Source organism: Lynx rufus, unplaced genomic scaffold (genome assembly GCF_022079265.1).
Source record: "Lynx rufus isolate CCGP_SWC_20201006 ecotype Redwood Valley unplaced genomic scaffold, mLynRuf1.p SCAF_3, whole genome shotgun sequence".
Classification (NCBI taxonomy): domain Eukaryota; kingdom Metazoa; phylum Chordata; class Mammalia; order Carnivora; family Felidae; genus Lynx; species Lynx rufus.
The window spans coordinates 105,811,297-105,828,773 of NW_025814845.1; the positions used below are offsets into that span (position 1 = coordinate 105,811,297).

At 35.7% G+C, this 17,477-nt stretch overlaps 1 protein-coding gene across 4 annotated transcripts in view; it reads right to left on the reverse strand.

Moving 5' to 3' along the window:
• The window catches only part of MFSD8 (major facilitator superfamily domain containing 8), a 58,855-nt gene that overhangs the window by 25,249 nt on the left and 16,129 nt on the right, over positions 1-17,477 (reverse strand). For all 4 annotated transcript variants that reach the window (XR_006964293.1, XM_047091067.1, XM_047091068.1 and 1 more), the window contains exons 3-7: positions 13,263-13,306; positions 6,815-7,055; positions 5,830-5,943; positions 2,267-2,411; positions 1,485-1,540 (exon numbers count right to left, since the gene is read on the reverse strand). Coding sequence is in view for 3 of the 4 variants with exons in the window: in XM_047091067.1 (XP_046947023.1) it covers positions 1,485-1,540; positions 2,267-2,411; positions 5,830-5,943; positions 6,815-7,055; positions 13,263-13,306 (600 nt within the window). In the remaining variant the exon portion in view is untranslated. The remainder of the gene's footprint in view (positions 1-1,484; positions 1,541-2,266; positions 2,412-5,829; positions 5,944-6,814; positions 7,056-13,262; positions 13,307-17,477) is intronic.

Here is a 17,477-nt window from a genome sequence, read left to right on the forward strand (position 1 = left end):
TTTCCAGGTGTTTTTGAAGCACATTAAACTCCATGAAGTCCTAATCGATATTGCTACCCCCTTCCAACTTCTGAAAGATTTTGCCTCTTACGTATCTTTCTCAGCACCTCAAACTCACCCTCCTTAACTTGCTCATTCCTTTTACCTGATAGGTCTTTTAAGTTAGTACCCTATTTTTCATCTTAAAAAAAAAAGCGGCTTATACCCCCTGCGGGCACTTCCTCACCATTCTTTCTTTTCTTCCATTTTTTATTTTGAAAAATATGAAATATATATTCAGCCCCTATATTCAACAATATTTTGTCACACTTGATGCATGTACCCCTCCCTTTCCTTTTTTCTTTCACTCTCTCTTTGTTGCTGTCATGTTTTTCACTGGCTTACTCTGAAATTTGTATCTCTAGCTTTGATCTCTAAAGCCAAAATTACAAATGCCTCTGGCATTTTCTCACTGTTCTACTGTAGCAGTATATTTAGCTTGATTCAAACTGAAATCATTTTCTCTGTTCAGCGAATGTCCTTTCCTAAATTCTTGTTCTCTCCCATTCTTTCACTTATCTAGACTCAAAACCTGACAGACATCTTCAACAACTCCCTCTATTCCTTAATAATTCCTATCCAATCTATCAAGAATCTTAATTTTTTTTTCTTCAAAAACTCACATCTGTCTCTTTTCCATTCTTAGTTGCTGCCCTAGTTCAGGCCTTCACACATCTGGACTAGTCTCACCTGAAATCTGACTACTGTCATACTTCTCCTTTTTCTCAAAAAGTTACTAACATTCTTCACCAGTCTGCTCTCTACCCTACTTTCAACTTTCCTTCCACTAGTTTTGTTGTGAAAATTAAATAAAATGGCTATAGAAGATACTATGTCTTTTCCACAACTTTTCTAATATTTAAAACTCCCAGGAACAAACTCCTTAAAGGCAAGAACTGAGTTGCAATCTTTTGTACAGAGGGGGATACTCCCCATGGAGAATATAATTAGTACTTAAATAAGGGTTTACTTAGGAAGACATATCTACTGACCAGATTGGTTACTTACTTCTAAGTCAGAGAAAGATCTAAGGGATGAAAATGTACATTTGTAGCGTGTACCAAAAGAATAAAAATACAAAAGAGAAACCTATTTCCATGATTAAGGGAGCAAAGAAATGCTTGAAACAGAAAGATACATTTTATAGGAACGTTACAGAAATCATTCTAAAGAACTGTAGGGTTTTAGGATACTGGCTCTTTGCAAAGAAGATGAAGTGATTTTTAGCAATGCTTTTAATCTTGCCAGCCATGAACACCAAATAACTGATCTGGGAAGGCCTTTTAAAAAAATTATTAATTTAGGTAACGTTTAACTTTGAAGATCCTACCCCAATCACCCATTGTACTGTTTTCAGAAGCAAATCCAAGTAAATACCAAACAGACAGAATAATCGGAAACACTTTGATAATGTTATAGTAATTTAGTCAAAAGGGTCATAGTACCTTCTTCAAAATTAACATTTTTACACTGTCGTCCTGAGTCATCCACACGATGTTCTCTTAAAAAGAAAAACATAAATATTGCATCTATGAAAGACTTACTATGATAGATAAATGGCTTTATTAGTAGCCTTCTTTATTTTTTCACATTCTGATATAGTTTCTTTTACTAACTGCTAAGTAATGAAATTATTACCAATGAGGTATAACCAACAAAATTTAAAAGATACAAGTTATAATTCTTATTATCTTATCATATAAAATGAAGCATAATATTCAATCCAATATTCATCCAAAAGCATACATGAACTACCTTAATAAATATTTAAAGTTTTCCGGTGATTTTAAACATTTGTTATAAACATTTTTGGGGCCTTCAATAAAGCACTCCAAAGAAATACAAAGTAATAAAACTTCTGTAGTTTTATAAAATTTCTTCTAGTAAATAAAAGATATAAGTAACTTTTGTATTTAAGGTTGATACCAATCATTAATCTACTTAAAACTGTGCTTTCATGCCATTCCCGTACTTAGAAACCTACAGTTAGTAAATCAAGACCAAACTTTGAATCTTCAAAGACTTGATAATCTAGTCTCATTTATCAGATTACCTATTATTTCAGTTACAAGTACTAGATGCATTAGCTGATCAAAAAACATGAACCCAACTATAGACATCAAAAACCAAATAAAGACTTCATAGGAATAATTATCTTCCAATAATGATCACGCTTATTTAATTTCACAATCTACACAAGTAGTTTTATAATTTCTATCTGATTTACCTTAATAGAGTAAGGATCAGAATAATATTTAAAACTCCCAGGAATGCGCCAAGTAAAACTGGTGCTGTGTACATATTTATCTGCAGCTTAATGGCATCCCATGTCACACCCTTTTCTCCAATGAGTGCAAAACAAGTCTGAAAAACTTAATAAAATATAAAATAAAATGTATACAGATAAATTATTATGTGGGAGGCAAGGGCTAAAAAATGTGAAAGACATTTACTACAAAATTGGAAGCAACTTTGTGGAATCTCACATCTACATCACATATCTCAGTAGAGGCAAGGGAACAAAATATTTACTCTTTTTCTGTATAAAGCATAGATATTCACATAGTCCATAAAAGATATACAATTGATCTGTGGAATTAGGAAAAAAATGTCTAAAAAAGCTCCTTAATGGACATTAATGAGAAAAAGATTCAGAAACACTGATATACATTCACAAAGAATTATATCTAAAGCAATTTGTCAGTATCTTCCTATTTAAAAAAATATCCACAGAAAATTTAAATCATCCAATTTCTTCCATATAAAATTACAATTTAATTATAAGGAGTAGAATGTCACATTTTAAGTTAATATTTCAAATCATCATTGTGTATATGGTATTTAAATCATGTATATTTTTAAATTTGGATCTGTGGCAAAAATCAGCTTGGAAGAGAACTGGTTTGCTTTCCTGATTTAGATTCTATATCTGGCTCTTCCAATAATTTGCAACCTTAAGGTAAGGATGAAGTAAGACATTACACATAAAACACTTAGAACAGCATCTAACAATAGTAGACATTCAATAAATGCTAGTGCTGTTAATGTGGTCAATACAGGAAAGCCCATCTAATCTTTTTCAGGCCTACATTTACTCATCTAAAGATAATACAAAATATTTAAATGAGATAATCTTTCTTTTTGATTATTTCTTTTATTCTCAGGTTGAAAATGTGGCAAATCAATGAACAAGGTGATATAAATTTTAGTGCTGGTCTTTTTTTTTCTAATTCCCTGTCTGCCTTTGAAATAGCTAATACTGTCTCTGAACCTCCATTTTCTTGGCTCTGAAATAAAGGGGGTTAAGCTAAATAATTTCTTAAGCCATTCCTGGTTCTAAAATGCTATGAGATCTATTATATGCCTCTACCTCTTTTATTTTATCATTATTTAATCTCCAAAATACTTCTTATTTATTTACTGAGAACATATACCAGGTGTATACCAGGTTCTGTGCTAGATACTGAGGTTAGAGTGGTAAATGAAAAGACCCAGACTATATCCTCATACATTTTATGATATAGCAGTAGATCCAATTATTCTACATTTGTATGTATATTTTACTCCAAATACTAAACTGAAATATTAGATTTTTGGTGAAAGATAAATTGTATTCTCTTTTGTAGAGCTTTTTTCTTGGCTCTCTAAAAGAAAGTAATGGAGTGGCACCTGGGTGGCTCAGTTGGTTGGGCATCCGATGTCGACTCAGGTCATGATCCTGTGGATCATGGGTTCAAGCCACGAGTCGGGCTCTGTGCTGACAGCTCAGAGCCTGGAGCCTGCTTTGGATTCTGTGTGTCCCTCTCTCTTTGCCTCTCCCCTGTCTGTCCTATCTCTGTCTCTCTGTCTCTCTCTCAAGAAAAAACATTAAAAAAAATTTTAAATAAAGTAATGGAAAGAGGGGTGAGGGTAGGATATTAATGATAAAGTAAATGGAACTGGATTCAAAGTGATGGTATTCATAACTGTAATATTCAAAGCATGACCAATTATATGATTTTTCAATGTTTTTCTTTTTTTCTTCTTTAAAAATTTTTAAGGTTTTAAAAAATTTACATTTGAGAGAGACAGAGAGAAGGGGTGGGGAGAGAGGCAGAGAAAGAGGGATAGAGAGAAAATCCCAGGCAGGCTCTGCAACTCACAAACTGTGAGATCATGACATGAGCTGAAACCAAGAGTCAGATGCTTAACCAACTGAGTCACGCAGGTGTCCCTTCAATGTTTTTCTAAGCATAAAAATTACTAATTTATCTAATAGCAAAAACTTACTTGTCTTAGGGAAGTATTAAATCTTATTAATATTGTTTTACACTCAGCTAAAGGATGGAGGCTATGAAGAACAGTCTTTCAGTAGTCTTTCAAAAATTCTCTCATTTTCTTTTTAAAAAAAATTTTTTTTAACGTTTATTTATTTTTGATACAGAGAGAGACAGAGCATGAACGGGGGAGGGTCAGAGAGAGAGGGAGTCACAGAATCGGAAGCAGGTTCCAGGCTCTGAGCCATCAGCCCAGAGCCCGACGCGGGGCTCGAACTCATCACAGACCGCGAGATCGTGACCTGAACTGAAGTCGGACGCTTAACCGACTGAGCCACCCAGGCGCCCCATCTCTCTCTCATTTTCTTCCAACTCAGAAAAGTCTGAAAGGTATGGGCAAAGAGCACAAGAGTAAAGAATCTCCTATAACTTTCCTCAAATCCTTCGGTCAGAAAAATTTTGTTTTTGGGCTATCTGGGTGGCTCAGTTGGTTAAGTGTCCAACTTTTCAATTTTTTTTTTTTAAGTTTATTTACTTATTTTGTGTGTGAGAGAGAGAAAGCACAAGCAGGAGAGAGGCAGAGAGAGCAAGAGAGAGAGCATCCCAAGCAGACTCTGCACTGTCAGCACAGAGCCTGCTTTGGGGCTCTAAGTTACCAACCATGAGATCATGACCCCAGTCAAAATCAAGAGTCGTATGCTTGGGGCGCCTGGGTGGCGCAGTCGGTTAAGCGTCCGACTTCAGCCAGGTCACGATCTCGCGGTCTGTGAGTTCGAGCCCCGCGTCAGGCTCTGGGCTGATGGCTCAGAGCCTGGAGCCTGTTTCCGATTCTGTGTCTCCCTCTCTCTGCTCCTCCCCCGTTCATGCTCTGTCTCTCTCTGTCCCAAAAATAAATAAACTTTGAAAAAAAAAAAATTAAAAAAAAAAAAAAAGAGTCGTATGCTTAACGGACTGAGCAACCCAGGCCCCCCCTTGCATCCAACTGTTGATTTCAGCTCAGCTCATGATCTCACAGCTATGGGATCGAGCCCCACATTGGTCTCTGCACTGAGCACGGAGACTGCTTGGGATTCTCTTTCCATCTCTCTCTTCCCCTCCCCCACTTGTGCACATGTACAGGTGTACTTGCTCTCCAAAAGTAAAAAAGAAAAAATTAAAGAATTTTGTTTCTAATAGACAAGAAAAAAAGCTAACTATAATGGAGATGTCAAGCTAAATGATTATTTCACAGAACATACAGATAGAGTTACGTTCGAATCTCATATTTCCCATTTGCTATCTGGCTGACCCTGAATAACTTACTTAGACTCTCTATGCCTTGATGTCCTAATCTGTAAAATGGGACTAATATTATTTACTTTAGAGAACATCTGTTAACACATATAAAGAGCCTAGACTCCTGCTGGACCAAAAATATTAGCTTCCCTACTTTTCCTTTTAGCTATGAGGTTTTATACTTGGATTCCACTTAACATTTGAACTTTAAAAGTTCTCCCAATTCATATTCAAGCAATGACAAGTGAAAAATACCTACCTGGACCTAGAATAAAGCCTAATGCTTGACATGCACTTGTGTTTGCCATGGAACTTATTCTTTCCTGAAGGGAAGTAGCACCAGCAATGTATGATCTAACAACTGCTACATTTCCTAAGAAAAGACACAATAATCCAAAGTCAAAGAAAATATTCTTTGGTTTATAAAATCCCACTTAATTTGGCTTTATATAAAACAAAAATATTAATCTATATTATAGTCACTGCTTCTTCCCTATGATTATACAAAGCATATACATTGAGCAAATGTATCAATTAGTGGAAAATCTTGCTTTTAGCAACATGAAAACACAATTAAAGATGTGAATAAATGAAAAAGTGACATTACAGAAATGTTAAACTTTTTTTCTTATTAAATATGAAGAAAACACTGACTAAATGGCAAACTACTGATCGTTACAACTATTTTTAAAACAAAGACATCACAAATTCTGCATGCTTAAATGTAATATAAGAAACAAAAAGATCCACTAACAATTTGACTCAAAAAAATTTATTGAGCTCTTATTATTTTCAGGAGACTCTGCAAGAAAGGCCACAGAATTTTAGAAAGTCATAAATTGTCTCTAATTATAAAAAGTTTACTATCTGGTTGGTGATAAAAGATGAAAACAGAGCAAAACAGTATATAAGCAAGTTCCACAGACATACTGGAGATGGGAAAGATCTGTTAAGGGGTAAGGGGTAGGGTAACCTAAGAAAGTTTTATGGAAGATGTGGAACTTGAACAGAATCTTGAAGAATGAAGAATGATGGGAACAGAATAGAGAAACTATAGGTAACAGGAATATCATGAACAAAGGCAAAAATCATAGGAAAGATATTTGTCTATTTGCAATGAGAAATCTATATGTTGAGTTGTGAGATATGAGATTGAGATGAGGTGATACCAGATGAGAGAGGGTGAATTCAGGGTGAATGTGAATCTGAACAGCCAAACACATACATACATACATACATATTACCTGCTCCAAATCCCACCAATCCACGAGCAACCAGCATGTAGTATTTATTATGAGAAGCTGGAACGTGGACATATGCATAGAGGCAGTTAGCCACGACCGAAATGAAGATGGAGACAATAAGAGGTTCTTTTCTTGGTCTATAATTAGACCACAAACCAAATACAGGTGAAGCTACCATTTGGCCAAGACTAAATGAAGCAATAACCCAGCCCAAAAAACTTGCATCAGCTGTCTGATCAATCTGCAGAAAAAAGTACAATGCTTTAAGAATGGTTATCCAAGAAAAGTAAAGTTTAAGACTTAAACACATTTTTCTGACCATGTAACATTTCCTATTTAAGTAAATAAAAACAATAATTCTAACATATCAGTTTTATAACACTATTACTTATAGTAAGGTATTCAAACTTCTTACAGTATAATTAAATATGCTACCAATTCACTATACACTAGAAACGATACTTGGGAAGCTTCAACTTTTAGAATGATTATGGGAATATGATTTATGATTTGGTTCATAAAAATCTTGTTACAAATAATCACATTATATGTATAAACAATAACATCACAAAAGTAAAATGCCATTCTTTAATTCTTATAAAGTAAATACAATTATTTAGACTTATGTTACTCCATAAGCTAAATAGCCATTAGCACTATAAATCTTTTTTTTTTTAACATTTATTTATTATTATTGAGAGACAGGCACAAAGCATGAGCAGGGGAGGGGCAGACAGAGGAGGAGACACAGAACTTGAAGCAGGCTGCAGTCTCTGAGTGTCAGCACAGAGCCCAAAGTGGGCTCGAACTCACAAACCAGGAGATCATGACCTGGGCTGAAGTTGGAGGCTTAAACGACTGAGCCACCCAGGCGCTTCATTTTTATTTTTTTTAACTGAGCACAATAGTCAAATGTTTAAGAGAATAAAAACACAAAAGCTGAAAGATAATTCTCCCATTAAACCTATTATTAATTCTTCCTTTCAACATGGAGGATTCAAGGTTCTACCACGAACGAGGGTTTATGTGTCATGATAGATGTTGAGGAGAGAACCAAATGATTAAATTCAGAAAATGAAATTCTTTCAAAAAACAGAAAATTTTAGCTTACAAAAGGGACTATGGAATAAATTAACAGATTTAAAAATATATATATATGGTAGACTATATAGTAATTTGGAAACATAAGAACCATTAAATTTTTAGAAATAAGGGGTGCCTCGGTGGCTCAGTCGGTTAAACTTCCGTCTTCAGCTCAGGTCATGATCTCACAATCTCTGAGCTCGAGCCCCACATCAGGCTCTGTGCTGACAGCCCAGAGCCTGGAGCCTACTTCGGATTCTGTGTCTCCCTCTCTCTTTGCCCACCCCACCCCCGCCTCCTTGTGCTCGCTCTCTCAAAAATAAATATTTAAAAAAATGTAAATAAATTTTTAGGAAATAAGATTAAACATATATAAAGTGTTAGAACAACTTAAAGACAACCATGGCCTTTTCTAAAGATATTTTTAAATAGTTTAAAATGAAAATGTTTAGGTACATTTTCTTGTGGGGGATGAGAAATAAGAGTGAATACATATAATGATACACAATATTAAAGTTCTAGCCTTAAAAATATCTTTTATTTGGGGCACCTGGGTGGCTCAGTCAGTTGAGTGTCCGACTTTGGCTCAGGTCATGATCTCCCGGTTTGTGAGTTCAAGCCCCACACTGGGCTCTGTGCTGATAGCTCAGAGCCTGGAGTCTGCTTTGGATTCTGCGTCCCTCTCTCGCTGTGCCCCTCCCTCACTCATGCTCTGTCTCTCTTTCTCTCAAGAATAAATAAAACATTAAAAAAAATTTTTTTTAGTCTCTTATTTTAGGCACACTGGTTTTCATTTTCTACCCATATTACCTTTGGCTCCTTTGATCACTCTATTAAAAATACAAAATAACTTCATGTCATAAAAATTTTTTAATTAATTTTCAAAAAAGCAGTGAAAACTCAATTTTAATGTTAAATGTGTAGTGGTTTGAAAGCAAAAGAATGAAAGTGTCTTCTCAGGATATCAATTGATCATAGTCAAGTATGTGTTTCAGGGACAGAAGCTGACTCTCAGGGATAGCTCTAACAGTATTAATGATATTTGCCAGAGACCAATGGAAACTTTTATTTTAATTGGATACTATTCTTTATGGTGACTGGAAACTGGAATCTGTTAGAAAATTCTGCTAGAATTGTAATAGGAAAGTAAAATGGGTTTGGGAGATACAGGTTCTACACTACAACAGGTGTCACTTCAGTAATTAAACTGTTATCTGCACTCATGTGTGTTTCTCTTTTTAACAGTAGTAACAGCATCTCATTTCTGGTCCTCTGGCCACCTCTGGTGATCTCCATCATACCATTTTTGGGATAAAATCTAAACTGCTTATTATGAAAAACTAGCTCACAAGTTGGCCACAGTCTCTTCTCTAGCCTCATCTCTCTGCATGTACCCTTCCCCCAATTCTAACTTCCAGTCACACAGAACTGTCTTAAGTTTCCAAAATGAGTCAAATTCTTTGCCTCCAGGCCTTTGCACTGATTTCTCTACTGTCCCCCTCTACCAGCAATGCCTTCCCAACCTCCTACTCCCTGGCCCCTACCTTTTTTTCAGGAAACCAACTCCTACAGACCTTCAAAACTCAGCTCTGGTGTAACTGATTTTTAAAGTCTTCCAGAATTTTAGTTTGGGTTAGCAACATCCCCCTAATAGCCCATGTCTGTCTGTCTGCCTGCACCTCTCTCTCTCTCTCTCTCTCTTCTTTCTCTCTCTCTCTCATTCTCTCTCCCCCCCCCCCCCACACACCCATACTTTTAGATCTTTACTCACGTATACTGTATAGTAACCATCTATTTGGTTTGGCACACATCAGTAAAAGTTGGAACTGTATTTTCTCAAAACAAAAACAAAAACAAAACACAAAAGCCCTCCCCCATCCCTGTCATTTCAGGGAAAAAAAAAAAAAAGAAAAGAAAAAAGAAAACCATACACTCCAAAGTAGTACATGGTATTGAATTTCAAACATTACTTTATAAACATGTTAATGATATTGACAAAGTGAAAGTTCTGGAAATCTTCATGCTTTGATATGGGAACTAAGATATGAATATGGGCGTTCCAAGCATTTTTAACTTTTTTTTTTAATTTTTTTTTTTTCAACGTTTATTTATTTTTGGGACAGAGAGAGACAGAGCATGAACGGGGGAGGGGCAGAGAGAGAGGGAGACACAGAATCGGAAACAGGCTCCAGGCTCTGAGCCATCAGCCCAGAGCCTGACGCGGGGCTCGAACTCACGGACCGCGAGATCGTGACCTGGCTGAAGTCGGACGCTTAACCGACTGCGCCACCCAGGCGCCCCTTAACTTTTATTTATAGATGATTGCTTATTAATTCAAGTAACAGTCACAGAGTCCTTTAGTGTGACAAAAAATGTGCTAGGCAATAAGGATACAAAAGATGAGTTAACACAATTTTTCCAAATCAGGTTTCATCATTATGAAGTTTCAGATTTTACTTATCAGGTATTTGAGTAGCTGGGGGTAAAAAATCACATGCTTCAATTTTTTATCTGTCAAATAAGGATAACTTCACAGAGTTGTTAAAAGAATTATTTGAGCAATGTATAGTGCTTAGGGTAATGTCAGCATATATATATACACTAAATGAATATTACCTATAGGATATAAAAACTAGTATTTCTTAGAATTTTGTTTTTACTAATATGTCAGTGCTATTATTATACTTTATTATAATTCATGCATTAGTATTCCCACTATCTCCCTAGGCCTATAAAATAACCTATCCTTCCAATTCAAAATCTAGTCTTAAGAATATGAATCTTCCTGGATATTTATCCCACCTCTGGGCAACAGAACCTCAGGAATCACTTGGCTGATGGTTGTCTATCAGCCAGGGTCAGAAAGAAGCACATTTCAGAGATTTACACTGGTGCCAAATTCCTTTCAGACAAATAATTTATTGTTTTGTTTTGTTTTCTGAGTTTTTTCTTGGGTGGGGGGGGTGTTCTAGCTTTTTATCTTTGTCACAGATGGCTTTTCAGCTAAGTAATATTTTTCAACATGCTATTGAAAAAGATGGAAGCCTTAAATTAAGAATTAAACAGTTTAAGGTAGTAAGTAACACAGCACTGTGGTTGAGCCAGATTTTGGTTTCAGATAGGTTTGGCTCTGCCATCTTCCAGCTGAGTGACTTGAGCAAGCTACCGAACTTTCTGACTGTGAGTTTCTTCACCTGTCAGGATAGATAATAATCATTTCATAGGGTTGCTATGAATATCAAGAAGTGAAACGTTTAGTACTGTACCTGGCACATAGTGAGCTTTCACTATTATTATGAAATAACCTGAGAAAGGTTTTTTATTGAAATTGTTTTATTTGTATTGCCAAAGAACTAGTTACAAGTTCATGTACTCACTAAATTTACCTTTGAAGAGCTTTCAAATATCTGGAGAAAGGAGTGTACCTTTTCAAAATTCAACATACTGTGCTGAGTAGACCTAATTATTGTAAATACCTTTCTTTTGGTAATTTTGAGGTTAAACAGACTAGATACAGGGATCATAGAAATAAAGAGTTTTGATACATGGAAATATATTTTTGGCAAAGAAAATATTGCTCTAGAATTGTTAAATTTTCTGCTATAATTCTAATCATTCTGCCAGTAAGGAAAGAATTTTTAACATCATGGCTAATAATTTCATGTTACATAAATTTTTATTTATTTTCAAAATAGCAATGTGAATATGGCACCAACTCAGTAAAAAAAATGAAATTTGGGGGCGCCTGGGTGGCGCAGTCGGTTAAGCGTCCGACTTCAGCCAGGTCACGATCTCGCGGTCCGCGAGTTCGAGCCCCGCGTCGGGCTCTGGGCTGATGGCTCAGAGCCTGGAGCCTGTTTCCGATTCTGTGTCTCTCTCTCTCTCTGCCCCTCCCCCGTTCATGCTCTGTCTCTCTCTGTCCCAAAAATAAATAAACGTTGAAAAAAAATGAAATTTGTATTTTTGTCCTTATTCCTTTTATAATATCAGATATTTTAAAAGTTAGCATTTTCAAAAAGTTAAAAATTCATAAAAACTAAAAAATCTAAAATTAAGTATAAAATGTCAATAAGCTTCTTGTATCACAGGCACATTATTTTTAATAATAGGGATAATAGATAATAGGGATAAAGATAATAGGGAAGAAGGGTGGAAGGGAAGGACAGAGGAAAGGAAAGATGAAGGGAGGGACAGCATCTCAGAAAAAAATGCAGAAAAATTTATAAAGGCCCCAGGAACCTAGATTAATTCAAGTAGATACGTCTAATAAATTGTTGGCTATAGATCTAATATGGGCCAAAGCTTAGGATTTAGTCTACAACACACACACACACACACACACACACACAGACACACAGCCCAATCTCTGGGAAAAACCAACATATAAGGAACAAGTTGGTAAAGAAAACTCATAAAAGAATTTAATAACAAATATTTAAAGAGCCAAGCCAGGACAGAGTAATGTACGGAAGCTAAGAGAGGGTTTTCAGAAGCAGGGAGAGGTCGACAATGTCAAATACTACCCAAATGTCACGCAAAGGACCGAAAAGTATCTATTTGGTCAGCAATCAAATCATTGGAGACCTTAATAAGAGCAGTTTCATGGTAGCAGAGGAGTGAATCAGACTGTAGCAGGTTCAGGAGTGAATAGGAGGTTGGAGAGTACAGAGAACTCCATCAAGAACCTTAACTGAAATATTGTTATAGATCACGTCTGCAACTTATATACTGATTTTTAGTAAATTCATTCCTGGAGATTTAAGATAGAATTGACATATATTTATATTATGTTATATGTCAAATATTTTTTTTTTTAAAGAGTTGGCAGGACTTGATGATTAACTGATGCCAGGGTACCTACTAAACTTGCATCTTCTTGTTAGGCCCTCCTCCCCATCTAGTAACCACAGCATCGAAATACATGTATTATCTATTCTTTTCACAATGTCAACCGGACAACCCTATGGGAAAGCACAAAAGTATTCCATAGAAATGTCATTTGTACCATTCAGGAATTCAGACTATAAGTAATTTAGTTTCCTTTTTATCAGGGAGGGGGCATTGGTGGGATATGAAAGCGGCTAATAAGTAGGTGAGCATACATCTACATTTGTCTAGGACTATCCAGGTATAATTCTGTTTTCCTGGTATAGTGCTCCCTTCACTTCGAGAGTGTTCTGGTTTGCACAATGAAGCACTGGATCACCTTACTTATAAGCCTCTCTGGAAGAATTATTATCTCAAGTCATGCTAGTAAAGATTAAATCAATAGACTACCACAGAGACTGTCAAGAAAACTCTTAACTATGTAAGAGTTACTACTACTATAGCTACTTAAGAGAATAATAGATTGAAGTGTACAAACCTTTTGGAGATATGGCCATATTGACATTATCACAATAGAAAATCCTGTAAAGAAGCAAACCCTGTTATTTATACTTAAAATGATGTCATTACTATTTATAGATACAATTTTTTAAACTATAACATGGGCTTTAAAATATCACTCTCAATTTACAAATTTATTCCCCAAAATGTTTAACTTATTAAGCAATGGAATTGTATTTATTAGAAGGGAAATAAATATTAAAGACTTGAAAATCATATGTAATTATAGTCCCTGGTCATAATTGGGGTAATAAAAGCAGAGGACCTGTTTCTCCTTATTCACATGTCTTTACTGTAAACAGAAATACATTACTGAAAGCTTTGTTAAGTTCTTACAAGCAGAACTGAGTGGACGAAAAGCTACTCTGTTAAAGAGGAAGTGGTAGACTTCTAATGTGTGTTGTTTGGCAGAGATAATCGACAGTAGGGAAGTATAGGAAAAGGAAAATGATCATATAAAGGAGGAATTGGCTATAAAGAACCAGGAGGCTTCAAGATGGCTATACCTTAAAAGAAAACTCATTATCTCTGCTACCCTTTATTGCTTAAGAGCTGTAATGATAAACTCCAATCCTATCTGTCAATTTTAAATGTTAGGCATATTCAATCGAAATTCTACAAAGGCCATTTAAAAAAAAACACTTTTATTAAGATATACTTCACATACTATACAATCTACCCATTTAAAGCACTCAGGTTTTAGTATAATCAAAGATACGTGCAACATCACCACAGTCAATTTTAGAACATTTTAGTCACATCACAAAGAAACTCTGGACGTTTTAGCTACTATTCTGCTGCTTTCCATCCTATTGCTCACCAGCCTGAAGCAACTACTAATCTACCTGTCTCTATAGATTTTCATATGAATAGAATCAGGCAACATGTGGTCTTTGTGTCTGGCATCTTTCTTAGCATAATGTTTTCAAGCTTCATCCATGTTGTACCAGTATCAGTACTTCATTCTTTTTAGAAAGCTTATATTAAAAATAGTTTAATTATTAGTTTAATTTTAGTGTATTTTGAATTGACATTGACTTTGATGAAAAGCAGACTGAAAGAGTAAACTAATATTTGAAATCAAGGCTCAATTTCACAATCAAGAAACTTAAAAACAGGTAAAATGTTGCTAATTAAAATCTAAAGTTAAAATAATTATTTTTTGCCATTAAAATGGAAATTATTTAATTTTAGATAATGGAGTACTAAAAATTAAAAGTATTTCATTTTATTTATTATATTTTATTTTATTTCAATTCCTGTATAGTTAACATACAGTGCTACATTAGTTTCAGGTATACAATACAGTGATTCAACACTTCTATATATTACCCAGTGCTCATCATGACAAGTGCACTCCTTAATCCCCAATCACCTATTTCACCCATTCTCCTACCTCCCCCTCCCCTGTGATAACCATCAGTTTGTTCTCTATAGTTAAGAGTCAGGGTGCCTGAGTGGCTGAGTTGGTTAAGCGGTTAAGCATCAAACTTTTGCTCAGGTCATGACCTCCCAGTTTGTGGGTTTGAGTCCTGCACAGCTGTTAGCTGTACTAACAGCTCAGACAGAGCCTGGAGGCTGCTTGGGATTCTGTGTCTCCCTCTCTCTCTCTCTCTCAAAAATAAATAAACATTAAACAGTCTATTTCTTGGTTTGTCTCTTTTTTTTTCCTTTGCTTATTTATTTTGTTTCTTAAATTCTACATACTTGAATTGAGCAAGTATCATATAGCAAAATCATATAGTATCTGTCTTCCCCTGACTAACTTATTTGGCCTAACATTATACACTCTGGCTCCATCCATGTTGTTGCAAATGGCAAGATTTCATTCTTTTTTATAGCTGAATAATATTCTGTTGTTATTAAATAAGTTAGAAGTACTTTATTTTTTAAATGTTTATTTTTGAGAGAGTGTGTGCAAAAGTGGGGGATGGTAGAGAGAAAGGGGGACAGAGAATCTGAAGTGGGCTCTGTGCTGACAGCAGAGAGCCCGATGAGAGGCTCAAACTCAGAAACTGTGGGATCATGACCTGAGCCAAAGTCAGACACTTAACCGACTGAGCCACCCAGGTGCCCCATAAATTAGAAGTATTTTATTTTATTTTATTTTATTTTAACTTTTTAATATTTATTTTTTAGAGAGAGAGTGCGCGCATGCAAGCGGGGGAGGGGCAGAGAGAGGAGAAGACACAGAATATGAAGCAGTCTCTGGGCTCCAAGCTGTCAGCACAGAGACAGAAAAGGGGCTCAAACCTACTGACTTTGAGATTGTGACCTGAGCCAGAGTCGGATGCCCAACTGACTGAGCCACCCAGCTGCCCATGGAAGTTAAATGAAAAAAATTAAAAGCTATTATAGAGGTTGCTATCAACACAACACTCATTGTGTAGGTAGAATCCTCCTTCCTGATAGAATCCCATTTTTATTCAGGTATCCATCATTCCTCCACAAAGCCACAGACTTTAAGAGAAACTGTCTCCAACCCAAATTCCAGAGGGTAAATCCAGTTAGTCTAAAGAATTCAATCAGGATAATCCCACTATCCTAGTTGATGATGGGCTTAGAAATTGACAGGGTCCAGTTCTGACCAGTGAAAAGGGAAGGGAAGTCTACTTCAGGACCTCTAAGAAAGGACTCCTTATCTCTGTGCAAGTTTAAAAAAAAAAGTCCCTTTTGGTCAATAAAAATTATCATGAATGGATGTGACACCTTGGGCTGCTGCTGCAACCTTGCTACAGTGAAGTCAGTGCATAGAAGAGGAGAAAACCAAAATATGTAGTGGGAAACAGAACCAAAACCTCAGTGAACTTCACCTGGAGTTGTCCTACTATGGGTATCTTACAAGAAAAAATAAATTACCGTTTAAGCCAATTTGAATCAACATTTTTCCCCTGAAATTTGTAGAAGGCACCCTAATAGATACACAATCCAAAATGAAATTGCATTACAAAGAATTGTTGAAAATATCCTTTATTTTGTACTTTTCTTTCATTTTAGCTTTATTTAAAACACATTTTTACTCAGTGTGAGAGAGTGACTGGGGTAAATAGAAAAGATAAAGAAAAGTAGTTTTAAAAATTTAGTAAAATGGCCTTCAGTAAATCTGTGTCAGGGAAAAGATACCACCTGTAAAATCTGTGCCTATAGACTTAAAGGACCTAAGCTTGGAAAAAGAATGGATTCCCTAAAACACTTTTTTAAAAATTGTCACAGTATTGATAACTCCTATATATTTTCATTCTTTATCATTTTAACATAAGTACAGTTCTTAACATTAAAATTTCCTCATGAAGTTTTACTTTTTAGTAACTATATTTTCAGAAATAATGTTAATAGATTAAAATACATCAAGGTATACAGATTAAGATTCTTGCTTTACTATTTGTGTCAATGTGGTGGGTTAGTCAGTTAAGCATCTGACTCTTGATTTTGGCCCAGGTCACGATGTCGAGGCTCATGGGATGGAGCCCTGCTTCGGGCTCTGTGCTGACAGTGTGGAGCCTGCTTGGGATTCCCTCTCTCCCTCTCTCTCTCTGCCCCTCCCCTGCTCACTCTCTCTCAAAATAAATAAATAAACTTAAAAAAAATTAAATGAATTCACAGGCAGCAAAAGAAAAAAAAAACAGATACATTGGACTACATCAAAATTAAAAACTATTGTGAATCAAAAGACACAATCAGTAGAGTAGAAAGAAGAGTCCGAGAATGGTAGAAAATATTCACAAATCATTTATCTGATAAGGAGTTAATATCCAGAGTACATAAAGAACTTCTACAACTGAACAACAAAAACCTAATTAAAAAGTGGGCAAAGGTGGCGTGCCTGGGTGGCTCAGTCAGTTAAGCGTCCGACTTCGACTCAGGTCATGATCTCGCGGTTCGTGGGTTTGAGCCCCGCGTCAGGCTCTGTGCTAACAGCTCAGAGCCTGGAGCCTGCTTCGGATTCTGTGTCTCCCTCTCTCTCTGACCCTCTCCTGTTCATGCTCTCTCTCTCTGTTTCAAAAATAAATAAACATTAAAAAAAAATTAATAAAAAAAAAGTGGGCAAAGGACTTTAATAGATATTTCCCCAAAGATATACAAATGGCCAATATGCATAAGAAAATATTCCCAACATTACTAATTATTAGGGAAATACAAGCCAAAAAAACCATGAGAGACTACTTCATGCCCATTAGAATGACTAATATTA